Source organism: Microtus ochrogaster, chromosome 8, assembly GCF_000317375.1.
Source record: "Microtus ochrogaster isolate Prairie Vole_2 chromosome 8, MicOch1.0, whole genome shotgun sequence".
Taxonomy (NCBI): domain Eukaryota; kingdom Metazoa; phylum Chordata; class Mammalia; order Rodentia; family Cricetidae; genus Microtus; species Microtus ochrogaster.
In genome coordinates, this window is record NC_022015.1 from 84,522,753 (window position 1) to 84,546,530 (window position 23,778).

At 46.2% G+C, this 23,778-nt stretch overlaps 1 protein-coding gene across 6 annotated transcripts in view; it reads right to left on the minus strand.

Annotated features, from left to right (window-relative positions):
- The window catches only part of Ablim1 (actin binding LIM protein 1), a 289,746-nt gene that overhangs the window by 123,872 nt on the left and 142,096 nt on the right, over positions 1–23,778 (minus strand). For all 6 annotated transcript variants that reach the window (XM_026781437.1, XM_026781439.1, XM_013348149.2 and 3 more), the window contains exon 2: positions 13,673–13,807. In XM_026781437.1, coding sequence (XP_026637238.1) covers positions 13,673–13,807 — 135 coding nt within the window. The remainder of the gene's footprint in view (positions 1–13,672; positions 13,808–23,778) is intronic.

Genomic DNA, 23,778 nt, shown 5'->3' on the forward strand with positions numbered 1-23,778 from the left:
CTGCTGAGGCTCACACTGCAGGTGCCCTTTAGCCCTGAGAGCTGCTGAGGCTCACACTGCAGGTGCCCTTTAGCCGTGTCATCTCACTACCTCTAGATATTTTGTCCTAAGGAGCTCTAGGGCTAAAGCACAAGACAAACATTCCCCATCTTCACGATCACAATCTCAGCTGGTGAGGTTAAATTCAAATGGAAATATGTATACTAGTCTAATTGACATAATTCCAAGGAAAACTACAGATTCCTCTCATTAAAACCCCTGGCTGCCAGCACAAAGGCCCAGGCCTTCTTTTCCAGGATCAATTATTAAAGCGCTCCTCACTCTCAGTGCTCGCTTCACCATCCCGGAAGCCTGGCTACCAACAGCCAGGCACAACCTGGTTGATGTTACATTCGTGAATCCACCCTCTATAAACCGACGAGGAAAATTTACTGGTTAAGTGGGGAGTCGTACATCCAAGAATTTTTATATGAAAGTTGTGAAATTAGTAACAGGCCCATTTTTTTAAAAAAGCTTAAATCTTAAAATAACAAATGAACAAGAGCTGCCTGGGCTGCAAAAATACCCTGGAACAGGAGAGGAACAAAGTGTGGAGGCGGAAGGCCCGGGGGTGTGGGGGTGGGGGGGAGAACGGAGCTCCAATGGCGTGAGCTGGGCTGCCGAAGCGTCTCCAGCCTTCTCAAGGCCGCAGCTCATTGGATGCCACAACAATCCCAGTGATGTTCCACCAGCCAGTCAAAACCTCATACAAAAGAGTTTTTGCAAAAAGAGCCAGACTTTAACCTGTGTGAAGGTGAGTGCAGGGATGTCAGGTGGAAGACCTTTCCCCGTCTGTCTGCAGCTGGGGGCTGCCTCTCTCTGTGGGCTGCTGACTGCAAGTGAGCCTGGCCAGCTCAGAGCACTGAGACAAGACCTGGGAAACATGAGCCTTAGGAATTTTAATGGGGACTTGCAGCCTTTGGTGGGTCCTCTTTACTTTCTAGGGAAGATGGCCGTCAGTCCATCACAGGACACGGCACGAGGAGCTGGGATTGTAGCTCAGCGGCAGAACACTTGCCTAGAATACGTAAGACCCAGTACTGCTCCATCCAGCTAAGGCTCAACAAGAGACCTGTGTCAAAGGAATAAGATGGAGAGTGACGGAGCGGGACCCCAGCACCCTCCTCTGGTCTCTGAAGTGTGTGCCAGCAAGCCTGATGATGCTCCTGTCTCTGCTTTCCTGGTTCTGGGGTCACAGGCAGACAAGCTCAAGTGGGTGCTGAGGGTTCAACCTCAGGCCCTCGGCCACAGAAACATCCTCCCAGCTCCTCCAGTGATTTCTTTACATTTATTTTCCTCACGGTTTTACTTTATCAAGACAAGAAAGGCTGTGTCTTGCAATCGTCCCCACCACTCAGACATCCTTCAGCGTTGGATGCAGAACAGTGTGCTTGAAGTGGCCTCAGAAGGTGGCTCAGAAGGGCCGTTGTTGTAGTTCAGTGCTCAAAATAGCAGAACAACTCTCGCCAACAACGATGTGCGGGGGCCGCTTCTGCCAGAAATAACTCTTGCAAGTGCTTAGACTCAGATGCTAAGCCTCAAAACTGGATCGCAATGGCTTTTCATGGGCTTCGAAATGCAAATCAGAATCCATGATCATTTCTGCGAGGGAAGATACAAAGCCAACCAGATAGTGGGATGGGCTCCAAAGTAATGCTTTTGGGGGTTTCTAGATAACACAGAATTTGGAGATATGATCTTAAGAGGCCTGGTGAGAAGGGGTGCTTTCGGAACCGCTGTTCAATAAACCTAAATTGTTGACAACACAGTATCTTAGAACATGTTGTAAAATTTCATGTGCAAACAAACTTGCTTATGAGCAGCTCAAGAAATAAAGGTGCCATCCAGAATTCTAACACAAGCATGAAAGTATTTCACCATAGCAGAAATTACCTTAACATAAAGTTTTAGGACTGAAAATGAGCACAGGAAAAGCACAAATGAGGTGAGCTACAGCCCGCTGGAGGGTGCTTGCTTCACTGTGGACTGCTGTGTGCCTGGAACTGTGTGTGGCTCAGGGGCACCAAATGGCTCTGAGGCAGGAGCGGCTCAGCTCCGCCATGCTGAACTGTGCTGGTCTCAGGCAGAAACTATCGTAATTACCGTAATAACAGCACAATTAAGGTTCAGACTGGCAGTAAACAGGCAGTACCATATTACCCCTACATGGTACAACTTAAGTTTTTAAGACGTGCTTAACATTTTAAGGAATGCTCCTAAATAGTAAAAAAAATTACAGATTCACAATAAAACAGATTTCAGACATAAAAGACCACTAAAGGGATCACACTGTTGGATGAATGTACGTAGGCTTGAGAGAGAAAAAATATATATAAAAAATAAAGTTAAAAGGGTAAAGTCTTTAAAGAGACAAAATAAACTGATAGAGTAAAAATAAGCCATGTAAAAATGAAAAATTCACAGAGAGTCTGGATTCTTTGTATTATTGTGTTTTCTTTAAAATCTTTTGACTGTAAAGGAGCTAATTACAAAGAGACATTTTATTGTATGGGCTGCCAAACTGAACCAAAAGGGTATTATGACTTCAAAATTTGGGTCTAAGGATATGATGCTTTGGAAAGGAGTTTCTTCTTTTGTTTTCACAGAAGATGAGACCCTGTGGATTGTTTCTATCCCAATATGGTATGATAGACCACACCCTCCTAAAAGGTTGCTGTAAACACCCTCAAAAAATTGCTTTGCTCAACTGCCAACTGAGATGAACCTAGCAACAGGTTATACCATAAAAGACCTTGATGGAGAAAGGTCATTGGTTAAAAAATAAAGAAACTGCCTTGGCCCATTTTATTGGTTAGAACATAGGTGGGTGGAGTAAACAGAACAGAATGCTGGAGGGAAGAGGAAGTGAGCTCAGAGACGCCAAGCTCCCCTCTCCGGGGCAGATGTGATAGCTCTGCTCTCTGAGGCAGGCGATGCAGCCAGCCACCAGGTCAGACATGCTGAATCTTTCCTGGTAAGCGCACCTTGTGGTGCTACATAGATTATTAGAAATGGGTTAAGAGGCTGAAACTAATGGGCCAGGCAGTGTTTAAAAGAATACAGTTTGTGTGTTGTTATTTCGGGGCATAAGCTAGCCAGGCGGCCGGGGTGCCGGGGACACAGCCCCGCCGCTCCTATTACAACATGACCTAAATAACAGCGCCCCCATTCAGCATGAAGCAGTTTGGAGAGAAATAACTGCACCCATATTCCCTAATATAGTTGATAAATGTTCTTTTACATTTAAAGGGGGATATGATATAGATATGAATAATTTGCATTGGTATGGATTTTAAGGTCAATTTTGTTATATGTATATGCATATTTCTAATCTTGATTAAGGTATTGTGATTATGTAGTTCATTTTTAAAATGTAATGTATAATTAGGAAATATAGGTTGTTAATGGATAATCATTGATAATAGTCAAGCTTGTAGTCATGTGAGTTAGATTTTCTAGATGTGCATAGATATATTTCAGAAAGGCATTCTTCATATCTTTTCAAGACTAAAAAATATGGCATTTTAAATGTTTTAAATGTTTAAATGTTTTAATAACGTAGGGCTTTTCATGACAATGAGACACGACTGCTCCTGGCAGCACCAATCTACTTCAAGAAGAAGATGGGCATTAAAGAGGCTCGTTATGGAGTTTGATAGCCATTTGGGCAAGAAGTTCTTAAAAGCTATCTAAATACCATTTTCCCACACTCTCTAACCCATAGCCAAGTGACAATTATCTGCTGGAATGTGGGTTCTATGGGAGGGTGTCTGCCAGCACTAACCCAGAAGTGCTCACGTGATAGGATATCGCCCACAGACGATCAGTGTTCAGAAGTCTCAAATGATGTAACTAAAAATAACATAGAAAACTAGCTCCATTCCTTTGAAAAGAAATAAAGCTTTTATAATTAACACTAACGTGCCATCTTTTATCTTTAAATTTTTATGATGGTTAGTGTGTGTGTGTGTGTGTGTGTGTGTGTGTGTGTGTGTGTGTGTGTGTCACAGCACACACGTGGAGGGCAGAGTCCATCTTTCAGGAGTTGGTTCTCTCGGACACCATGTGGGTCCGGAGACCCTAGCTCAGGGTGTCCTGCTCTGTGGCAAGCGTCCTTACACATCGAGCTGTCTCACAAGCCCGAAAATGCCATCTTTTAAATGATAAGAAAACACTATGGTGTCCTTTATTCCTATTAGAAATTTTGTGCCAGAATCGATGTCCTACCAACCACAGCCCACCTCTGTCCCCTACGCCTCCTGCCCACACGGAGCACACAGCCTCTTTCTGGTCCTGGTGGATTAGGAAGCTGTGAGGGAATATGCATGCTTGGTGGACACCTCTTGTCCCCTCAGCAACATCCCAGACCACTGAGTTCTGCGTGACCCGAGAGGGCGCGCGCATCTCTCACTCACCTGTACCTGCCCAGCTTTCTGCCCTCCAGATCTCCAGTTTTCCCAAGCTTACTGTACCATATACAACTGTTGGGGTTGGATGTGAAATGTACCTGAATCCTTACTTGCCAGCTGGGGCTGGTGTTCTCTAAGACTGTGGGACCTCTAAGGAGGCCCAGCCTTGCTGGAGAAGTGAGTTTCTAAGGACGGGCATCCAGGCTGTATAGCTTGGGCGCACATCTTGTCTGGTTTCTACGGATACTGAACGTAGCTGCCCCGTGGTCCTGCCACCTTCCCTCCTCGTCAGGTACTCAGTGATAACAACTGCAAGAGTAACTACTGCCGTGGCCTTTGACCCCGTAGCCCTGAACTCTGACCTGATGGCTGTGAGATGCTGCGCATTTCACAGGGCCAGGATGTGAAGATCTCACGTGTCAATATTCCCAGGCTTACTTCTGCAGAAATGAAGTCAATTTTAGTAAAAAAGAAAAAAAGTAAATCTGTAGTGATATTTCATTTGTATTTTAATAAATAAATAAAACTTGCCTGAAGATCAGAGAGTAACACAGCCCCACTGATCAGCCCTACAGACCAGGCAGTGGTGACACACACCTTTAATCCCAATAGCCACATTAGTTTGCAATAGAAACAAGGAGGTGCGTGACTTTAATTCCAGTGGTGCATGCCTTTAATCGCAGCCCTAGAGAGGATTATAAACGAGAGGAGACAGCTCTCAGACACAGTCTCATTCTGAGATTCTTGGAGGCAGGATTGCCATTTTAGATTGAGGTAGAGGTAAGAGCCAGTGGCTGGTTGCTTTGCTTCTCTGGTCTTTCGGTTGAACCCCAATTTCTATCTCTGAGTTTTTATTAATCGTGCTTTGTAAATCTGCTCTTTGGGCTAACGAAGCCTATGCTGTTTTGGCTTTGGTGTTTTGGTTTGGTTGTTGTTGTTTTCATAGCAGCTCAAACTTTTCCTCTTGGAGGTGGCAGTGAATGGAGAGACCCTTCTGACCACCTGCCCCTTCCCTTGCCCCTGGCCTCTGTTCCTTCTGGGAGAAGAATGAACGAATAAATGGTGCCTCTCAGATGTCTTTTCCACCATACACACGCCAGGACCCGTGAAACGGTGCCACCCCCATGGGTAAGCCCTTCCCATCTCACTTAAAGCAATCAAGATACTCTCCTAGAGGCATGTTCAGAGACCCATTCCCAGGGGATTCCAGGTCAAGTCTGCTCCTGAGCATATTCCATCCCTCAGCAGCTCGAGGGCTTCCCTTTTAAACCATCACCTTTCACCTCTTGTCTCCACAGTCTTGTGACCATGTTAATGTAAAATGCATCCATCACTCTCTGTTTCCGGACCATGAGCACGATGAGCTCCTGCTGCCATGATCCACCACCATGCTGGATGGACCTTGAAATTGGAGCCAAAATAAACCCTTTCTCCTCCAAGTTGCTTTCTTCGGGGTATTTTCACAACAAGAACCTCACGGCAGCCTTAGTGCTGTGAGCTTGCATCATCTCTCACACAGAGCCTGTCTGTCACTGTCCCTTGATCTTACCCATCACTGTGGCTGAGTCGTATCTGCATGATTGTATGGATTTCTGACTAACACCCTTGCGAAGGCACAGGCAAGTCCTAATTAACATGCACAACTTAATCACGCAGAACTTACTTGTGTAGCTGAGCACTCTAAGAGTGCTTGCTGAGTAAGCAAATGTTCCCATTGATGATCCGGATTCACAAATGCCGATAGAGTCGTCCACTGCGACTTTAGTTTTCCACCCTGAACTCGTGGTAGAGACCAATGACTGATCCTGAACCACAAGGCTGCAGCCATCTTGAGTTGTAACTCTAACAGTGTCCCTGAGAAACCCTCGTCCCATTTTCCACCATCGTTTTCTAGCAAGCCATTTAAAGTGGACAAACTACTAGGAGGGACAATGAGCAGAGGTATGAGTGATGCACGCTCACAGTGGCTGTGGTGTGTGGAGCTTTATGGCTGGACAGATGTCCAGGGATGTCCCTAGCGCTGTGATGTCCACCTTAGATAAACCCGGAGCTTTCCAGCAAGGATGAAGTCACATTTGCCCTAAACCACGCACAGGCTCATCTTTCCTCCCCAAATTGCAGAGACTCAATTGTGCTTGCATTGTCACAGCAGCATGGTTTGGTCTGTACATCATTCAACAAACCATAGTTGTGCAACCCTACATCATCCTGCCTCTTTTCTGTCTGAGAACTCTTTGCAGCCAGTACCTCACGATGGGCCTGGGATATCCCAGGGCAGCTGTGTGGGAGCAAATTCTGGGTCCTGACTTCTTCTGCTGGATTGAGAATTCACAAGCACACTGGGGTACCCTCCTCTGCCTCTGTATTAGTAGTCATGACCCTGTCTCCAGACAGGTCATCAAGAGCTGACTGGAGCAGTCAGTAAGGCTGGGGAGAAGGCCGGATGCTGATTGGTCTACCAGAACCAGGGCAGACCACCAAGAAACTCCGCTCTGAGGAGTTTATGTCAAACCCATCTCCAGCTTTCAAACTGTGTGATACATGGAGCCTCCTAACGCACGACTTTGACGGGGCTCTCCCACCTCCTCTCTGAAGGTTCTGCTACTGTGACACTCGTAAAGTGAAACTTAGTTCTAGAAACTTCTAGACATAACGGAAAATTACCTGCAGGCCCCAGATTCATCACAAACACCTTTCTCTAGTTTCTGTGGCCAGCAGCAAGTCTCCAGGGAGAGGGACTGAGGACAACAGTGTTCAGGCCACTGAAGCTACATCTAAATGCTGCTTCCACCACTAATGAAGGCCACACCAAGTGTTTCTCTTTGTATTTAAATGTGGTCAAAAAGTTTTAAGGTCTTGGTAGATCTTATCAAAGACTCTGAGTTTTGTTGTTTTTCTCTCGTTGGTGTAAAATACTTCACTAGACACAATCAAAACCCTTGCTTTGGGGATGGAGAGTTGGCTCAGTTTTTAGGAAGCCCCAGGAGCTCTGAGGCCCTCTTCTGGCCTCCGTGGGCACCACGCATATGAGGCATATGCTCATACAGACACACACAATAATAAAAAACAGGAATAAAATCTAAAATCATTGCTCTGAACAAAATAAGGGGTAGGCGGGGGGATACCCTAGGTACAGTCAGCTCCTACATGACTTTCAAATGCTGATAAAAAAAAATTCACTCCCTCAATGTAATTAGTGGCAGAGTAAAACTGCCATAGCAGTCAAAGTGTTTGATAACATGATGTCATAGCCTGTGTCGTTCAGGTATCGCCTTGACCATGTTTGGCCATCCACTCACTACTGCTATTTACTTAATGTCCTTTTCTAATTTACTTTTTTTGGAGACAGAGTCTCGTGTAGTCCAGGCTAGTTTCAAATTCGCTGCTCAGCTGAGGATGACCCTGAGATTCTGATTCCCCTGCCTCCACTTCCTGAGTGTCATCCTGAGGGACTGCCAGGCAAGCGCCACCACGATGCATTTATAAAGCACTCGGAGCTGAACCCAGGGCTCCATAATGCTGGGTATGCAGCCAACCAACTTAGCGACAGCCCCAGTCCCGCAATGTCTGCTGAAGTCAGCACTCTTCTTAAGAAGTATAATTATTTGGAAAAGCAAGTGTATAACAGGGCAAAAAAATCGATTGTCAGTGTCACTTCTCCACATAGAAACAATCTAAGGAAAAATACCAAGACTATTTCAGAGAAATATTAAACAGTATAGGTAAGTGTGAATGGCGGTATCACTCCTGGGGACTTAAGAGGTTATAAAGACCTTTGGTTTCATGACATTAGATAGAGTGAAAAATAATTTTAAGCTAATAATTTTCTCACTGTGTAAGAAATGCCATGCTGGGAAGCATACAAACAAACAACTTCTTTGCCCCACTCCCAAACATTAACGCAATCAAGTCTTAGTCTCTGAGATGGAGTAATTTAGGAGTAATGATCTATAATTAGTCTATCACTGAACTATAAACATTTCATTCATTCATTTGGTATATGTACTGAACACTTATCTTATTCCAGTTTGGAACTTAAAACTGAATATTTTAAAAGATTTTCATTGCGTTTATTTGATAAAATAACACAGTATAGGCTACAAATATAAATTTTCCAACACTCAGGCCAATACTTTCCCAGGGGACAATGACATGAATCTGGCTTCTCGCTCACAGTGAGAAGGGAGCTCACGCATGTGAATTTATGGTCCCTGAGTCTTGGTACTTCCCACCTCCTCATCTGTATCTGAATGCCTAGGATTTTCCCAAGTTGCTGTTGAAAGCCTGGGCTCAGCTCTTGGCAGAGGTGGGGGTTATAAGAAACTGCTTCCATATTTCTGGAGTTTTACCAGTTCTCCATTGAGCCACAAAATGACCCTAAACCGGTGAGCCTGTGAACACGTGACAGGAAAACCTAAGGGAAGGAAGGACAGCCCAAGTACATGTGTTAGCCTGAGTTCCTGCACCTGAACTTCTGACAGGCCTGCGGTGGCCCTGTGAATAGCAACAGAGGCCTGGATACCTTCCCTCTTGGAAGTCACTGTTACAATGTGGCTGTGTTCTGTGCCCTACAGGAGAGTCAGCAGCCCCAACACCTGCAGGGCATTCCTCTCCATGTGGGTGTGGACCTGCTGGTATTTCTGCAGTTTTCTGCTCTGGGAGGAATGGCTTCTAAGAAGGACAAATTTATCAGCATCAGGTACATCTAAGGATCTTTCACAATTTATAATTTGGTTCCATTACATAGTAGGTATTTTATTCAGTATTTTGATATATCAGTCGTCATAATGAATATTGTTTTTCTTAAATATTTTTAGGGTTAATACCCTAGACTCATTCTTTTTTAAAATACTAGAAAATTCTAAAGCATTAAGAAGAATGCCCTGGATCTGGTAGGCTACCCTGAGGGCTAAGGGAACCTTTGGGCCAGTCTGTTTCCAGTAACTCTAGGGTCTCCACTTCAATTTTCAACTCTTCCTTCTGTGTTGTCTCTGTCCCCCGTAGCCGCCCTTTCTCAGGCTGTTACCTGTTTGGCCAGTGTCCTTTCTCCCTTCTCTCAAGGCCATTTTTTAAAAAGCAGAAATCATTCATCTTTCCTCTGTCACTGAGATCTAGCTCTCTCTGTTTGCAGAAAACAACCCTCAAGAACTAAAGCTGTGGACGGAATGTGCGCATGTGTGGAGGAGGTGGGGGAGTGGCCTGGGTGAGGGGTGAGAGCAAGGGGGGCGGGCAGAGCTCAGTCAGCACTGAGCCAGCTTTGACAAAAGCCCTGCTGGTCTGGAAAGTGCTCTGGCCTGGAATCTTCCATCCCAGGACCTGGCTCACTAGTTATCTGAACAGCACAGCTAGATTTCGGGGGCTGTGACTGGAAAATCATGAAACTGGTGTGTAAGGACTCCAGGTACCTGGTAAAGACAGCACTGCTGCCCCCTACAGACCCCCTCACCCTGATCCCAGGGGTTGTAGGGATGTCTCTGTGGAGGGTTATTGAGTCCTATCAAAAGATAGCAGATTCAAAAATGGCCCTGCTTTTTTAAAAAAAAAAATCTGTAAGTCTAAAATTGCTCTAAAAACATTTTAATTGAAAAAAGAAGTGGGAGAGGAGAGATGGCTCAGCCAGTAAGGCACTGATTTCTCTTCCAGAGGACCTGGGTTCAAATCCAGTACCCACATGGTGGCTTGCACAGTCTGTAACTCCAGTTCCATGGATTCAATGACCTCTCCTGGCCGCTGTGGTTACTACACGTATGTGGTGCACAGACACACATGTAAACAAACCGTCTATAAGCATACAATACCTTTTTAAAAATTCAAGAAAAATGAAGCAAAGAAAGGAAAGGATGAAGAGGCAGAAGACAGACCCTGACCAACGAGAAGTTCACGGAGCTGCAGATAGCCTGACGGCTGCTGCCACCTGTTCCCCACCAGTTCACACTCTACCTCCAGATACACAGTAAAATCTGCTAAAAACAAACAACAATAAAAATCCCCACTGCCTGGGGCCAGTGGTTGGGAAACAGTAATGGCCAATGTGAACTGAAGCAACACTTGGCCTTCTACGGGAAGTCTGAGAATTTGACCCCAGAAAGAATTTGGAATGAGAGACCACAAAGGGTGAAAGTTTCCAGGAATCTGTGGCATGGCTCAGTAGTGACCATGTACCCACAGGTGGCTTTTAGGCACTCACAGTAGGAAGAGTCTAAACTGACGTGTGTCCAGCCAGAGTGAGAAAAAGGCAGATAGCTCAATAGTTGCATGTAGTGATATTTTATTTGTGGTTTAACAAGTAAAGCTTGCCTGGAGATCAGAGTGCAGAGCTAAGCCACTAGCGGCCAGGGAGAGGTGACACACACCTTTAATCTCAGACTCAAGGCCACCCTGGGCTACACGAGATTGAATCTGTCTAAAAAGAGAAACAAAACTCACATACAGGTAATCCCAGCACTTGGTAGTCACACGCCTTTAATCCCAGCACTAGGAAGGTGGAGACAGGAGTGATACGCCTTGGTGGAGAGATGTATATAAGGCAGAAGCAGACAAGAGTTCATTGCAGCTTTAGGCTTGGTGGAGAGCATTGCAGTCTACAGTCACTCTGAATATAGAATCACCCCTTTGTTTGCCTAAGCCTTGGTAGAGATAAGAACTCTCTAGTGGCTAGCTGCTTTACTTTTCTGATCTTCAGCTTGAACCCCAATATCTGTCTCTGGGTTTTTATTATTCATGCTACAGTTGTGTTCTAACTAAAATATTATTTTGACACAGAAATATATTATGAAAACAAAGTGTGCCTGCCCCCTGTCACCTTTCTAACATGTCTATTAGAATAGTTTGAGTTGCATACATGGCTCTGAGTACTGATGCATCTTTAGAATGTTTGGGAAAGCCACAGATCCCCTGCATGGTGTCTTATGGGAGCTTCCATCACCTTCAACAGGAAAACATAAACCCCATAGGGCTGGGACACAAAGTAGCAAATCCTGACAGACTAAGTGTGAGAAGATACAAACTGACAAGAATAGATGAGCTCTTCGCTTTAGCAACTTTTTGTTAAATTGCCAAATAATTCCTAAGAAACAGCACATGCTCTAAAAATAGAATTCAGTCTAAGGAAAAAACTCAAACCTTTAGGAACTCATTTACAGCAGGAAGCAAGGTACACGGTGCAGTTTTCCAATGTAGAGAAGCTATACTCAGCCACCGGATTTAAACTAGAGAATAAGGAAACCAAGGAGTCATCAGGGGACAGGGGACTGTGTTTGAGTCCCTCAAAGTAGGTACAGTGACCACCAGGTCTGAAGCTGACATTGTCCGAGTTTACTGGAAGTACCAGACATATGACGTGCTTGGCTGCTTTGTTGTATTTATTTCGTGTCTGATCGACTTCTTGAGGCTGTGTCTCTGGAAACTGATGAACAAAAGGTCAAAATAAAATGCTGACTCCAAGTTATCCAAACTGAGTAGAATCAGAACCCAGTTTCTCAGACACGCTCTCTAGGAAGCCGAGCTCATCCAGGTTCTGTGCTGTATATATCTGTGGTTACCTGGATACAGCACATGCAAGCCTATGTGCTAGCACATGGTTCAGTATGTAATTTCATAAATAGGGCACTGAGCCACAGAGAGACATGTGACTTGGCCTCACTGCCTACTGGCAAATCAGGACTCGGCTTTATGGTGCACTGTACACTTGGCACCCTGGGAATGGCCCACGCTTTCTAAGGATCACGCGGGCTGTGGGAAAACTCCAGCTGATCATACTTACTCCAGAGGTTTCTTAACAAGAAGGATCAAATAATCCCTGTATATAACACATGCATTAAAACACTTCTTTTAAATAAATTTAGTTGTAGGAACAGGTGGCTTAAGTAGCAGAGCAGAGTTCGCACCTAGGATGCTGAAAGGGAAGCCTGGTGTCCAGGAACGAGGTGCTGAGCACAGGGAGGCGCAAAGGGAAACCAGGGAGCAGGCTTGGAGGTTCACATTCCTCTCTCCCTGCATTGCTCACATGAATGGGGAGCAGGCTCGGAGGTTCACGTTCCTCTCTTCCTGCTCTGCTCGCATGCACCAGGGAGCAGGCTCAGGGGTTCACATTCCTCTCTCCCTGCATTGCTCACATGAATATCCCGAGCACCCAGACACTTCCGGAAGCCCAGTGACCCGTGTCTCAAAACACACACCAAGTACTCTCCTTCCCCTGACGTACACTGATATGGCATTTCAGAGTACCTACACTAACTAGCCAGCCTGTGTGAGCTGCAGGACATGGTCTCATGGGCAACAGTGTTAAGGACATCATTTGGATGGGAGTTGCTTTTCTGTACGAAGGATAAATTTTTGTGTCTTGACATGTGTGAGCGCACACACCCACACACATACACACACATACAGACACATACACACACACCCACGCACACCCACACACATACACACACAGTCACACCCACCCACACAGTCACACCCACACACATATAGACACACCCACACACATACAGACGCATACACATACAGTCACACCCACACACATACAGACACATACACACATACAGACACACACACATACAGTCACACACACATACAGACACACATAGAGACACACACACACATACACATACACACACAGTCACACCCACACACATACAGACACACACACACACAGTGACTTAGTGTTCAATCTTTTATTTAATGGGATTTTTGTGTTTTTTTAAAGTTTTTGAGTATGATCGTTTGTCTGCATGTGTACATACGAAGCACACACATGATGTGTTCACTGAGTCCAAAGTGGGTGTCAGATCCTATGGAACTGGAGTTCCAGCCACCATGTGGGTCCTCTGCAAGAACAGAAAGTGCTCCTAACCACTGACCTGTCTCTCTAAGCACCAGGTATCTCATAGTCACAGCCATCCCATAGGGAAAGTTTTCCAGTCCTTCCATAAATAATGGGTAGCAAAGTTACTGCGAATCTCTTCTTTCATAGAGAGAAGAAAGGGAATACAAAAATCTCAAAAACTTCATTGTATTTTTCAAAGCCCCCACCCCCGGGATCAGGACCTCAATTAATGACCCAAGACTTTGCCTTGAGAGGGTCTGGTATTCCCCTAAAGTCTAATCTACTCCCCAACTAGAGAAGAATGAGTTAAAAACTTCTTAAAGCATTCAGATCTCACCCAGGGGCCTGGGGTAGCATTCAGATGCATACTGATGGCAGGAGGCTGGAGGTACTGTACCTTTGCAGGTGAAGCATTTGATATGGAAATGCTTGGTCTGGACCCGAAGCACTTCGCCCTTGCATGGCTCCCCACATTTATGGCAGTGAATAACAGGCTTCTCTGTTGAGTGGTGAGGGTCCTGAGGATGGGCCACTAAAAAGAAACAACAAAAGATTTAGGTAAAAAGGAAAAATGTCTAGAAAACTCTTTGCAAGAATGTGTGACTGTTACGACTGTTACTGGCACACAGTGGAAAATGAGCCACACGGCCATTCAAGAAGCATGAGGTGGGCACACACACCACACCCCATGATCTTGGCTCCACAGCCGTATGCGTCAGTGGCAGCCTGAACAGTCCATTGGGGACACACACGCTGTCTTCTGCCTCAACTTCTCAAGAACTACAGATTGCACAAACACAATCCCGTTTCACTTAGGATTTTGCAATCAGTATTTGTGGCATCTTGCTGACTCAGCCCATCCCAGCAGGCATCCCTGTAAAGACTAGGTTCCATTTCTTGCCGTCTGTTTGGTTTCTTTCCTAATTGTACTTCATGTTCCAGCTCCCACCGTCACAGAACTCTCATGCGTTGGTAAGGACAGTTTCTCACTGCCGTCTATCACCAGAGACATCTTCTATTAATCTGGGGACTCACCTAGCCTACTGGAGGCCCATGAGGAGACTCTCATGGCGTACACACTTCCTCGCATATACTATGAGCAAAAGCTTAGAAATAACAAGCTGTGAACCTGAGAACCCTCTGCACACAACCTGCTCCCTTGTCTGTAAGACAAAGGGGACCTGACCAGCTGGGTGTGAATGAAGGGGCACACAGAGATTATTCTCTTAGATCCATAGTGCAGTTTTCAGAAAATGAGAGCTAATTTGCCTGCCCGGCCTCAGAGCTGGGTGCAGGAGCCTGAACTAATTGCAAAGGGACAGGAGGGAGGCAGGGAGACAGCACCTGGCTTCCAGCAACCACAAGGTTTGTGTCTCTTGTAGGTTCCTTGGCCAGAGAATGTCAGTAGCTGCTTGCTGCCAGCTACTTCCTTTGCTGCTGAAGAGCCTTAGAACCCATGTGACATTCGGGGACTCTGCACTTGACCAACACAAGGAGCAACAACATTTTTTAATGTTTGTCAAGTAGGAAAACCGCACTGGGCAACTCATGAGAGGCTGCTAAGACCCGACATAGGAAGGACATTAGAGTGAGAAGCTGATGCGTGTGGAAGAGCACGGTATATATAATAGCATGTTCTTCTATATAAAAGCACTATATATAAAAAATATTATATATAAAAAATATTATATATAAAAAATATTATATATAAAATATTATATATATATATTAGCGTGTTGTTCTGTACAGAATGTCCCCCGTCCTCATTTGCTGAAAAAAGTTTAGGCATGATGGTGCAAACAGCGTGTTCCTGACCCCCTTTCTGGAGAACAAGGTTCTTCTTGTGAGGTTTGGTCAGGGGCAGGTGTGGTTTCAAGCTAAACATACCACCCAAATTCTTAGCATCTTAGCCTGGATCTGAAGAATACCTGGAGGCTGGAACCCAACATCACAAGCCACCTGCATTCTTTCATCTACCTGATAAGATCTCTCTATGTTTACCACCAAATTCACGTGTTCTACGGGCATTAAGGAGGGGCATGCATGCTATCAAGATCTCCGAGAGCAATGGATGTCAAGGCCCCAAATCTATTCACTCGGGCATTAAGAGAGAGGTTCTTTCAAGAGCACCTGCTGTTGCCGGGGTGGGGGGGGGCGAAGAATCTGTGAGCCTCTCATTTTCCTCCAGTTAACTCCTGTTTTCCAGCAAGTTTATCACCACTGGGTATCATTCTAACCCTGGGCATGGTGCTTATGCATCAGCCATTTTATTCCAGCTGTTACCCTTGCCTGGCAGTGGGATGAGCAACAGCGCTCCCATTGGTGGATAAGGAAATTGGGCTTCAGAGATGCTGAGCAGCACTCTCAAAGTAACAGCTAGCTTGAGTGCAAAGGTCCGCACCTCGGCCCTTCTGGACCTACTATGATCCTGCCTTTCTGGACCTACTATATTCCCACCCTTCTGGACCTACTATGTTCCTGCCCTTCTGGACCTACCACGCTCCTCCCAGACTATTAGGATAAGACAGGAAGTTATTACAAGCAAGGTATTTATTTAGCCAATTTTGTGCACTATTCTGAAAGTACCCCTAGAGTTTGGCTTTTAGAGAGAACACAGACAGTGTATGAGGAAAAGGTGTCTCTAGGTGGGCCCAGGACCTTGGTTATCGCCAAAGTAATTGTGCAACCCTTGAATTAGAAATCCTTGTGCCACGTACTTAGAAAGGCAGATGCTATCATATCTCCAAAGGCTGTCATATAAAAGATAAAAAAGTTTACAATGCTGGGGGCAAGTCTCCTGGAAGAAGAGAACTCATAGACTCAGCTGTCCAGCATGTAAATTAGTGTTCTAGAAGATACTATGGCAGTTCCAACTAACAATCCAAACACAGACAGACACCCAAAGGAAATGGAGTCACATTGATGAGCAATCTGCCAATGGCCAAGAAATGGATAAAGACCATGCTATATCTATCTACACAATGGAATATTATTTATCCACAAAAAGAATGAAATTTGGTCTCTTACAGCAATATGAATGGAACAGGAGGACATTACGTTAAGAGGTCAAAGTCGGATTCAGAAAGATGCATGCCATGTGTTCTCAAATTTATACATTGACCTCATGGAGGTGGACAATGGAGTCATGGCTACTAGAGCCTGGGAATGATGTGAGTAACGGGGGTGGAGAGAGGATGGTTAACACTTCCAGAGAGCTGTGGGGCATGAGGAATGGCTTCCGGTGTAGTAAGGCAACCAGAGTAACTATTGTTGACAGCTGAGTATTTCAAGACAGCAGCAGGTAGGCAGGATACGACATGTCCCCAGTGCACAGGAACAGCAAGTGTCCCAGGTAACAGATATGCCAAATGCCACAACTGGTCATACAACATACATTCACTAGTTTTTAAATGTCACACTGTATTTCATAAGAACATACAATCACTATGTGTTGATCAGAAAATACTAACAAGCAGCCATGTGGTTACATGTCCTGAGTCCAGTCCTAGAAAGGTTGACACGGGGATCAGAGCCTGAACATGACGATTCCTCAGCTCAAAACACTAAGACAAGCAATAAACAAAAATAATTTAAAACATGCAGTCCCTCCCAACATTGCCCAGGAGTAGGGGTCAAGAATCTCTTCCTAGTCAATCCCTCGGGCAATTCTTCCACTTTCTCCAGATGAAGAACCTCGGGATTCTTTTCTAAAAAGTCTTTGTATTTATGTAGGGGGGTGCGGGGTATGCATGTAAGTGTATTTATGTGTGTGCAGGTGGTGCATGTGAGTGTATTTATGTGTGTGTGTGTGTGAGGGGGTGTGCATGTGAGTGTATTTATGTGTGTGAGAGGGTGTGCATGTGAGTGTATTTATGTGTGTGTGTGTGTGAGGGGTGTGCATGTGAGTGTATTTATGTGTGTGTGTGTGAGGGGGTGTGCATGTGAGTGTATTTATGTGTGGGGGAGTGTGTGCATGTGAGTGTATTTATGTGTGAGGGGTGGTGCATGTGAGTGTATTTGTGTGTGTGGGGGGTGTGCATGTGAGTGTATTTATGTGTCTGGGGTGTGTTTGTGAGTGTATTTATGTGTGTGGGGGGAGGGTGTGTTTGTGAGTGTATTTATGTGTGTGGGGGGCGTATTTGTGAGTGCAGTTATCCACGGAAGCCAGAAGAGAGCAATGGATCCCTGGAGATGGAGTTTCAGGTGGTTGTGGGAGGTCCCATATGGGTCCTGGGAACCCAAACTCGGGTCCTCTGAGAAACAGGTGTGGGTCTTAACCCCTGAGCCATCGTGCCCTGAATGTCAGCGTCATTATCACTGAGTGGGCCTGCTGAAAAGAGTTAGGAGTTCAGCACACCTCTCAAGACCACCCTCTTCTGTGTACCCCACAGGTGTGCGCCACCACAGCCAGCAGGACCCATGTGACAACACGGGACATCCCTTAAACAGGGAGTGAGAAACTTGAGACTTCTGACTCTCCATTTCAGATTGCTAAGCCAGCCAGGCTGACTCACAAAGAGAGGAAAGGAACCCGCCTCTCTGGGCTCTTCTGTGCATGTGAATAAAAGGGCCAGCTAAACGGCTGGCAACTGCCCCCAAGGTCAGAGGGGAGACCAAAGTCTGCATTCCCTGAGGTCAGAGCAGAGACCAGAATCAGCACCCCTAGAGGTCAGAGGGGAGACCAACTGCTTTTCTGCAAGCATTTCCTTTCAGAAAGGTGTGTTAAACCTGAAGGCTTCCGTGCCTGGGGAAGACTTTCACCTTCAACCAGAAATGAGCAGACCAGACCATTTACCCGCCTTTCCTTCATCTGGCAGCCTAAGCTCACGTGTGTGCATGCAAAACACACACACAGACACACACACAGACACACACACACACCTAACTCACAAGCGAAGAAATAGGATCTCTTATCAGAAGAACAGGACAAAGCCCTTGTGTATTTTATCCTAACTAAATCAGTGTAGACAAAAGAACCTCCCTACTTTTACAAGGTGAACAAAGACTTCCGTTTTCTGTGGCTGTCTTTGAAGGTTTGGTTACTACCAAGTGAATGGCAGTGTTTGCACCAGTGAGGGCTGAAAAGCTGCCTGCTCTATAGCTCAGAGCTGCCCTCGCTGAGTTGCTCCAGGCTCTCCTGCTAATTCTCACTCTGATGATTCCATCAGAGCCTGGGTGGTCTCTGCTTCTCCTACTGCAGGGAAAACTGAGGAATGAAGAACACACATTCCAGTTATTGGCTGGTGTGCCCCATGCCCAGCCTTCCTAGCTCTTCCACTGTTTCAGTGGCCAATGATTTACCCTGGAATGGCAGTGGGGAGAGCTGAAGGAGCCTGAGGGAAAGGCAGGGTGTGTGTGATAATCTTCCAGGGCTTGTTTATCTTATTGGCAAATGGGGGAAGTGCAGGGAACCCCAGAAGCACAGTTCTACCCTTTCTGAATAATAACAAAACCAAAGAATCCAGGCCTGAGATGCAGATTTCTCTAGGGCATGGTATAAAGTTTGGGGAGGCTTCAGGCCCTCTGACAACACTACCTACTGCTGTAAGCTGTGTCCAGGAGGCTGTGGGTTCACTTTCACAGTAAATAAAGTGGCAGGACCACACCTCTGAAACTCCAGTGCAGGGATGAGGAGATCCCAGCAACCTTTGGTGTCCTTAGGCAGAGCCATTACAGAGCCCACCCTGCACCCAGAACCAGTCTCAATTTCCCGTGTTACATCCCTCTTGGAGACAGACATGAAACTCGGAGGACTGTGTGAAATGAAAACCTCAGAGCAGGGAAGATCCCAGACATGTGTGAGACAAGATGATAAACACTCAGAAATGGCTGTGCTCTGGGTCTTCTGGAATATTCAGAATGCCCACCCAGCCTTTGCTACGACAGGACACTCGATGACTTTAAAGTCCTCACACCTGCCTCACCTCATTTGGGGTGAAAAAGCAGGATCCAACAACCTACTTTTACCAAGAGGCAAAGGAAGACTCAGGACAAGATGATTCACTCAGGGTGACATGGCAGAAAGTACAGATGCTGATGCCACCTTTTCCCTCTCTGCTACTAAATTCCGTCCTCTGTCAATTCTCATCCTCTGCCGCCAATCAGGTCCCGGCCTTCCACCCCTTCCCCAGGTGGCTGGAAGCTTCCTGCTCATAGATCTCCTGTCTTTCCCAAAGCAACCTGCGAGAGCTGTCTGCTCAGAGAGGCAGAACACAACTCCCATGGGGAAACAGCGTGGAAGGGATAGGAAAGGAAGAGCTGTGCCGTGGAGAGATCTAACAGTCACTGCCCCAGGCAGGGCCCAGGTCAGGGAGAGCTGCAGGGGCTGCTGGGGTGGAAACTCGCTGCCACTGTGTTCTTTCCAAAACAAAAACAAATCTCACTCAAATCCTGAGAAAAATCATGAGAGGGAGGCAGAGCTACCCAGCATTCTTCAAAACAATCAATGTCATTAAAAAATTTAAAAAGTCTATGAAACTGCCTGAGCCAAGAGTAACCCAAGGGGATGTGATGGCTAAATAGAAGGCAATGGTCTGATGGGCTCTTGCTAGTGATAAGTGTAACTGTCCTCCCCTTCCCCCATCGAAGAAACTTCCCTTTGCCATAGATGGAGACCACTGCACAATGTCATAACTGGTCGGATGCAGAGGACAAGTGGCTGTGGGGAGCCCAGCCCCAGCTGATAGATCCAGAGCACAACTCCTGACCCTAACGCTCAGGGAACATTGTAGAAGAGAGGGTGGAAGAACTCTAACAGCAGGACGACCAGAAACTGGGAGGTCGTGTCCTAAAAGTGACAGGAAGCATTTCCTATGATACCACAAAACATGGCTGCCCAAACAAGAACACCAGCAGACATACTGACATGGAGAGGGAGCTTTCATGGGACCCCACTCCTAGACACAGAGCTACAGGTGACTAAGGTGTGCTAACAGGGAAGAGGGAGGGACAGTCTTCCCAGGCACGAGCACTCTGATTGGCTATCCAATACCAAGTGGTCAGCCCTGAGATCATATACATACAAACAACACTGAACAGAAACGCAGGTTGTATTTCTGTCTTTATAAAGCACATGACCAAAGAGAGACCATGAACTAGAGAGGAAAAGTGTACAAGAAAGGAATTGGAGGGCTGAGAAGAAAGGGGATGTGAAGGCATCATGATTACAAAAAATTAAAATTAAGGGGCTGGAGAGATGGCTCAGTGGTTAAGAGAGCCCTTTTAACCACTAACTGCTCTTCCAGAGGTCCTGAGTTCAATTCCCAGCAACCACATGGTGGCTCACAACCATCTGTAATGAGATCTGTCGCCCTCTTCTGGCAAGTGGGCATACATGGAGGCAGGATGTTATATACATAATAAATAAATAAATCTTTAAAAAAATTAAAATTAAGAACACTGAAGAACATGGGCCTTAGTTGATGATGTTAGGAATATTGTCTGGCTTATTATAAGAAATGAAATTAGACCTACATATTAATAATGAGGGAAACTGGGTCAGGTATGGAGTCTACTGCATCATATCTCACTTTCTGTACTCTAAAAATGTTTTTATATTTCTGAGTAAAGCTTATAAAGGAATAAAAACAGCTACAGAAATACCTCCAGCAGCATGCCAGGTCATAATACATCGAGTTCAAGGTTCTCTGTAGCTTCAGAGATGTCAGTAACACTGATGGCTAAAATGGAACGTGCTCAGCTGAGCAGTCAGGCTGAGGAGTCTTGAACCCGGCAGTCTCCACTCCAGGGACCAAGCGCTTGAATATTATGTACAGGGTTAACACCCAAACTCTCTGGAGTGGAACTTTAGGGCCACTTCCTGACCCCACTGCAGTGTTTTTCCTAAGGCTTCTGCTTGTCCTGCACACCCTGCTTAAATGATTCCTGCTTGTCCAGCCTCTCCAAATCCAACCTGACTGGCCTGGTCCAGTCCAGGACACCCTGGGTTCTGACACAGCTCTGAGCTTCTGAGATAGCATACGTGGGTCAGAGGTTTCCTTTACCGTATCCTTGCCCACCAATTCTAACTCAGAAATGGAAAAAAAAAAAAAAAAAAAGAGGGAGCACTATATTGGGGATCTTGGGAACTGCAATTTGAGACACGTTTAGAATGTGAAGCGACATTCAGGAGGTGAGAGGCAAGTACTCACAGTGAGAAGTCAGAGTTAAGGGCTCTGTGTGGCTGGTCATGTGACCTACCAAACACAAGAGTAGTAAAATGCTCATAAAACAGGAGTCTGAAACCTTGCTGGGAACATGGGGTCATTTGTTCTAACTGCTGCTCATCAAAGAGGGAGGTAAAGAGCTCACATCCCTGGCTGCAGTTGATTCACAGCTGGAAGGTTACACAGATCCAGCCTCCTAAGGGCTTCTCCATTTCATTTGTCTATGTACAGATGTGCGTGTGTGTGGTCTCTGTGGGTGCACACATGTATGTGTACACGTGGAGTCAGAGGGCAGCTGCAGGCATCACTCCTGAAGCTCTGCCTACCTGTGTTGCTGCTGTTGTTTGGCATCAGGGTCGCTCCCCAGCCTGGGACACACCCCATGCGCTACGCGGTCTACCCACCAAATCCCAGGGATCCGACTCTATCTGCTGCCCTAGTCGCCACACACGGCTTCTCCTTTCTTGTCTTCTCAAAACTGGTTCTGGAGACCGGTCTCGAGTCTTCATGCTTCAGGGCAAGCCCTTTGCCCACCAAGCTATTACATCAGCCCTCAAATCTTTTAAAAACCCTTTTCAGTGTTACCGCAACGTAATTTTCCTTGAATTCGCAGATTCCCAAACACTGAGTATGTACCACTGCCTTGACTGATGATGATGATGTGGGAGGGCCCAGCCCACTGTGGATGGTACCATCCCCCTTCCCCCTGTCCAGAAAGATGGGCCTGGGGTATACAAGAAAAAAGCTGAACAAGCCATGTGGAGCAGGCCCATAAGCGGCAGCATTTCTCTGTGGTCTCTGATTCCATTCCTGCCTCGGTTTCTCTCAGCGATGGACAGTTACCTGGAAGAATAAGATGAAGCTAACCCCTTCCTCCCTGACTTGATTTTGATCATGGTATTTTATCTCAGCAATAGAAACCCTAACCAAGACACCACCTGGCACCGACTTGTTCTTGTTCTGTGTTTCACAATGCATCAAATCCTGTCCTCACACAATCCCGAACTCCGTGGCCAGTTCCCACATATTCTGTGAATATTTCTGACCCATGATATAAAACAGGCAGAGCTCTCTCCTCTGCCTCTCTGCTCAGGCCCAGATTAGGGAATCCAGGATTACTGCTCAATACTAGACTAGGGCAACTCCATGTGAAGTCACACGATAAATGACTCAAGACTACAACTACGGTGGAAAGCATTAGGAGCTAAGTCCAACTCCCAGAACCCATCGGGAGAACAATATGGTGGTTTGCAGCCAGCGCTGGAGAGTGGGGCCAGGAGGAGCCCTGGAGCTTGCCAAAACCGAATTCTAGGTAAAAATCAGAAACCCCACCTCAAAAAGAAGGTGGGACAATGCCCAAGGAATATATGACAACTGAGGATGCCCTTTGACCTCCACACATTTGCACACACATGCAGACGTACCCCCTACACATGAACATACACTTACAAGAACACTAGTAAATCAGCATTACAAGTGACATTTCCCGAACACTGCCTAAGCTCCAGGCACCGTACTGTCCTGGTATGCCAATCACAGACAGCCCTTCCCCACAGATGTCTTAGGGGATTCTGTTTCCTATTCTTGGTTTGCAGGGAAGGAAACCCAGACAAGAAGAGTTGAACACCTTTTGCAAGATCACACATGTAAACCAGTCTATTACAAAGCACACTTGGGGACTATGGAAGGACGGGGATTCCCACAGGAAAATCTTATCCAGCGTAGAAGGAAACACAGCTAGGGCAGCAAGGCTCTGAGATTCTGACTAGCCAGCTCAGAAGAGGTGAACCCCAGCTGCACTGGAAGGGATGCCTGCTGGGAGAAAAATAATAATAAGCAAGCAATGGTGGAAAGCATTTCAAATACAAGAACTACTCTGTTATCTCTGTGGAAAGAGTGACAGGCAAGGATGAGACAGCAAGGAGGAGCTGCCTGCCACCCGGGGACACTCCCGAAGCCCCAGCAGAGGCCAGGAAGTCTTAGGCCAAGATTGCCTGGATGCAGCCACAAGAGGGGGCTTTGCATGGCAAGGGTGACTCTAGGAATTGGGGGCAAGGCTCAGCGGGTAAGAATCCTAGCTGCACATAGATGAGGACCTGAGTTCAAATCCCCAGCACCCACACGAGAAGCCTGGCATGGTTATGCGTGTACGTGTAACTCAAGTGCTGTAGGGAGCAGAGATCACTGAAGCTTCCTGGCCAGCCAGTCTAGAAAAAAAGAACAGTGACCTTGAGACTCCATGAGAGACCCTGTCTCGAGGGAACAAGGGGGACCAGGTTAGCGTCTCTCTCTCTCTCTCTCTCTCTCTCTCTCTCTCTCTCTCTCTCTCTCTCTCTCT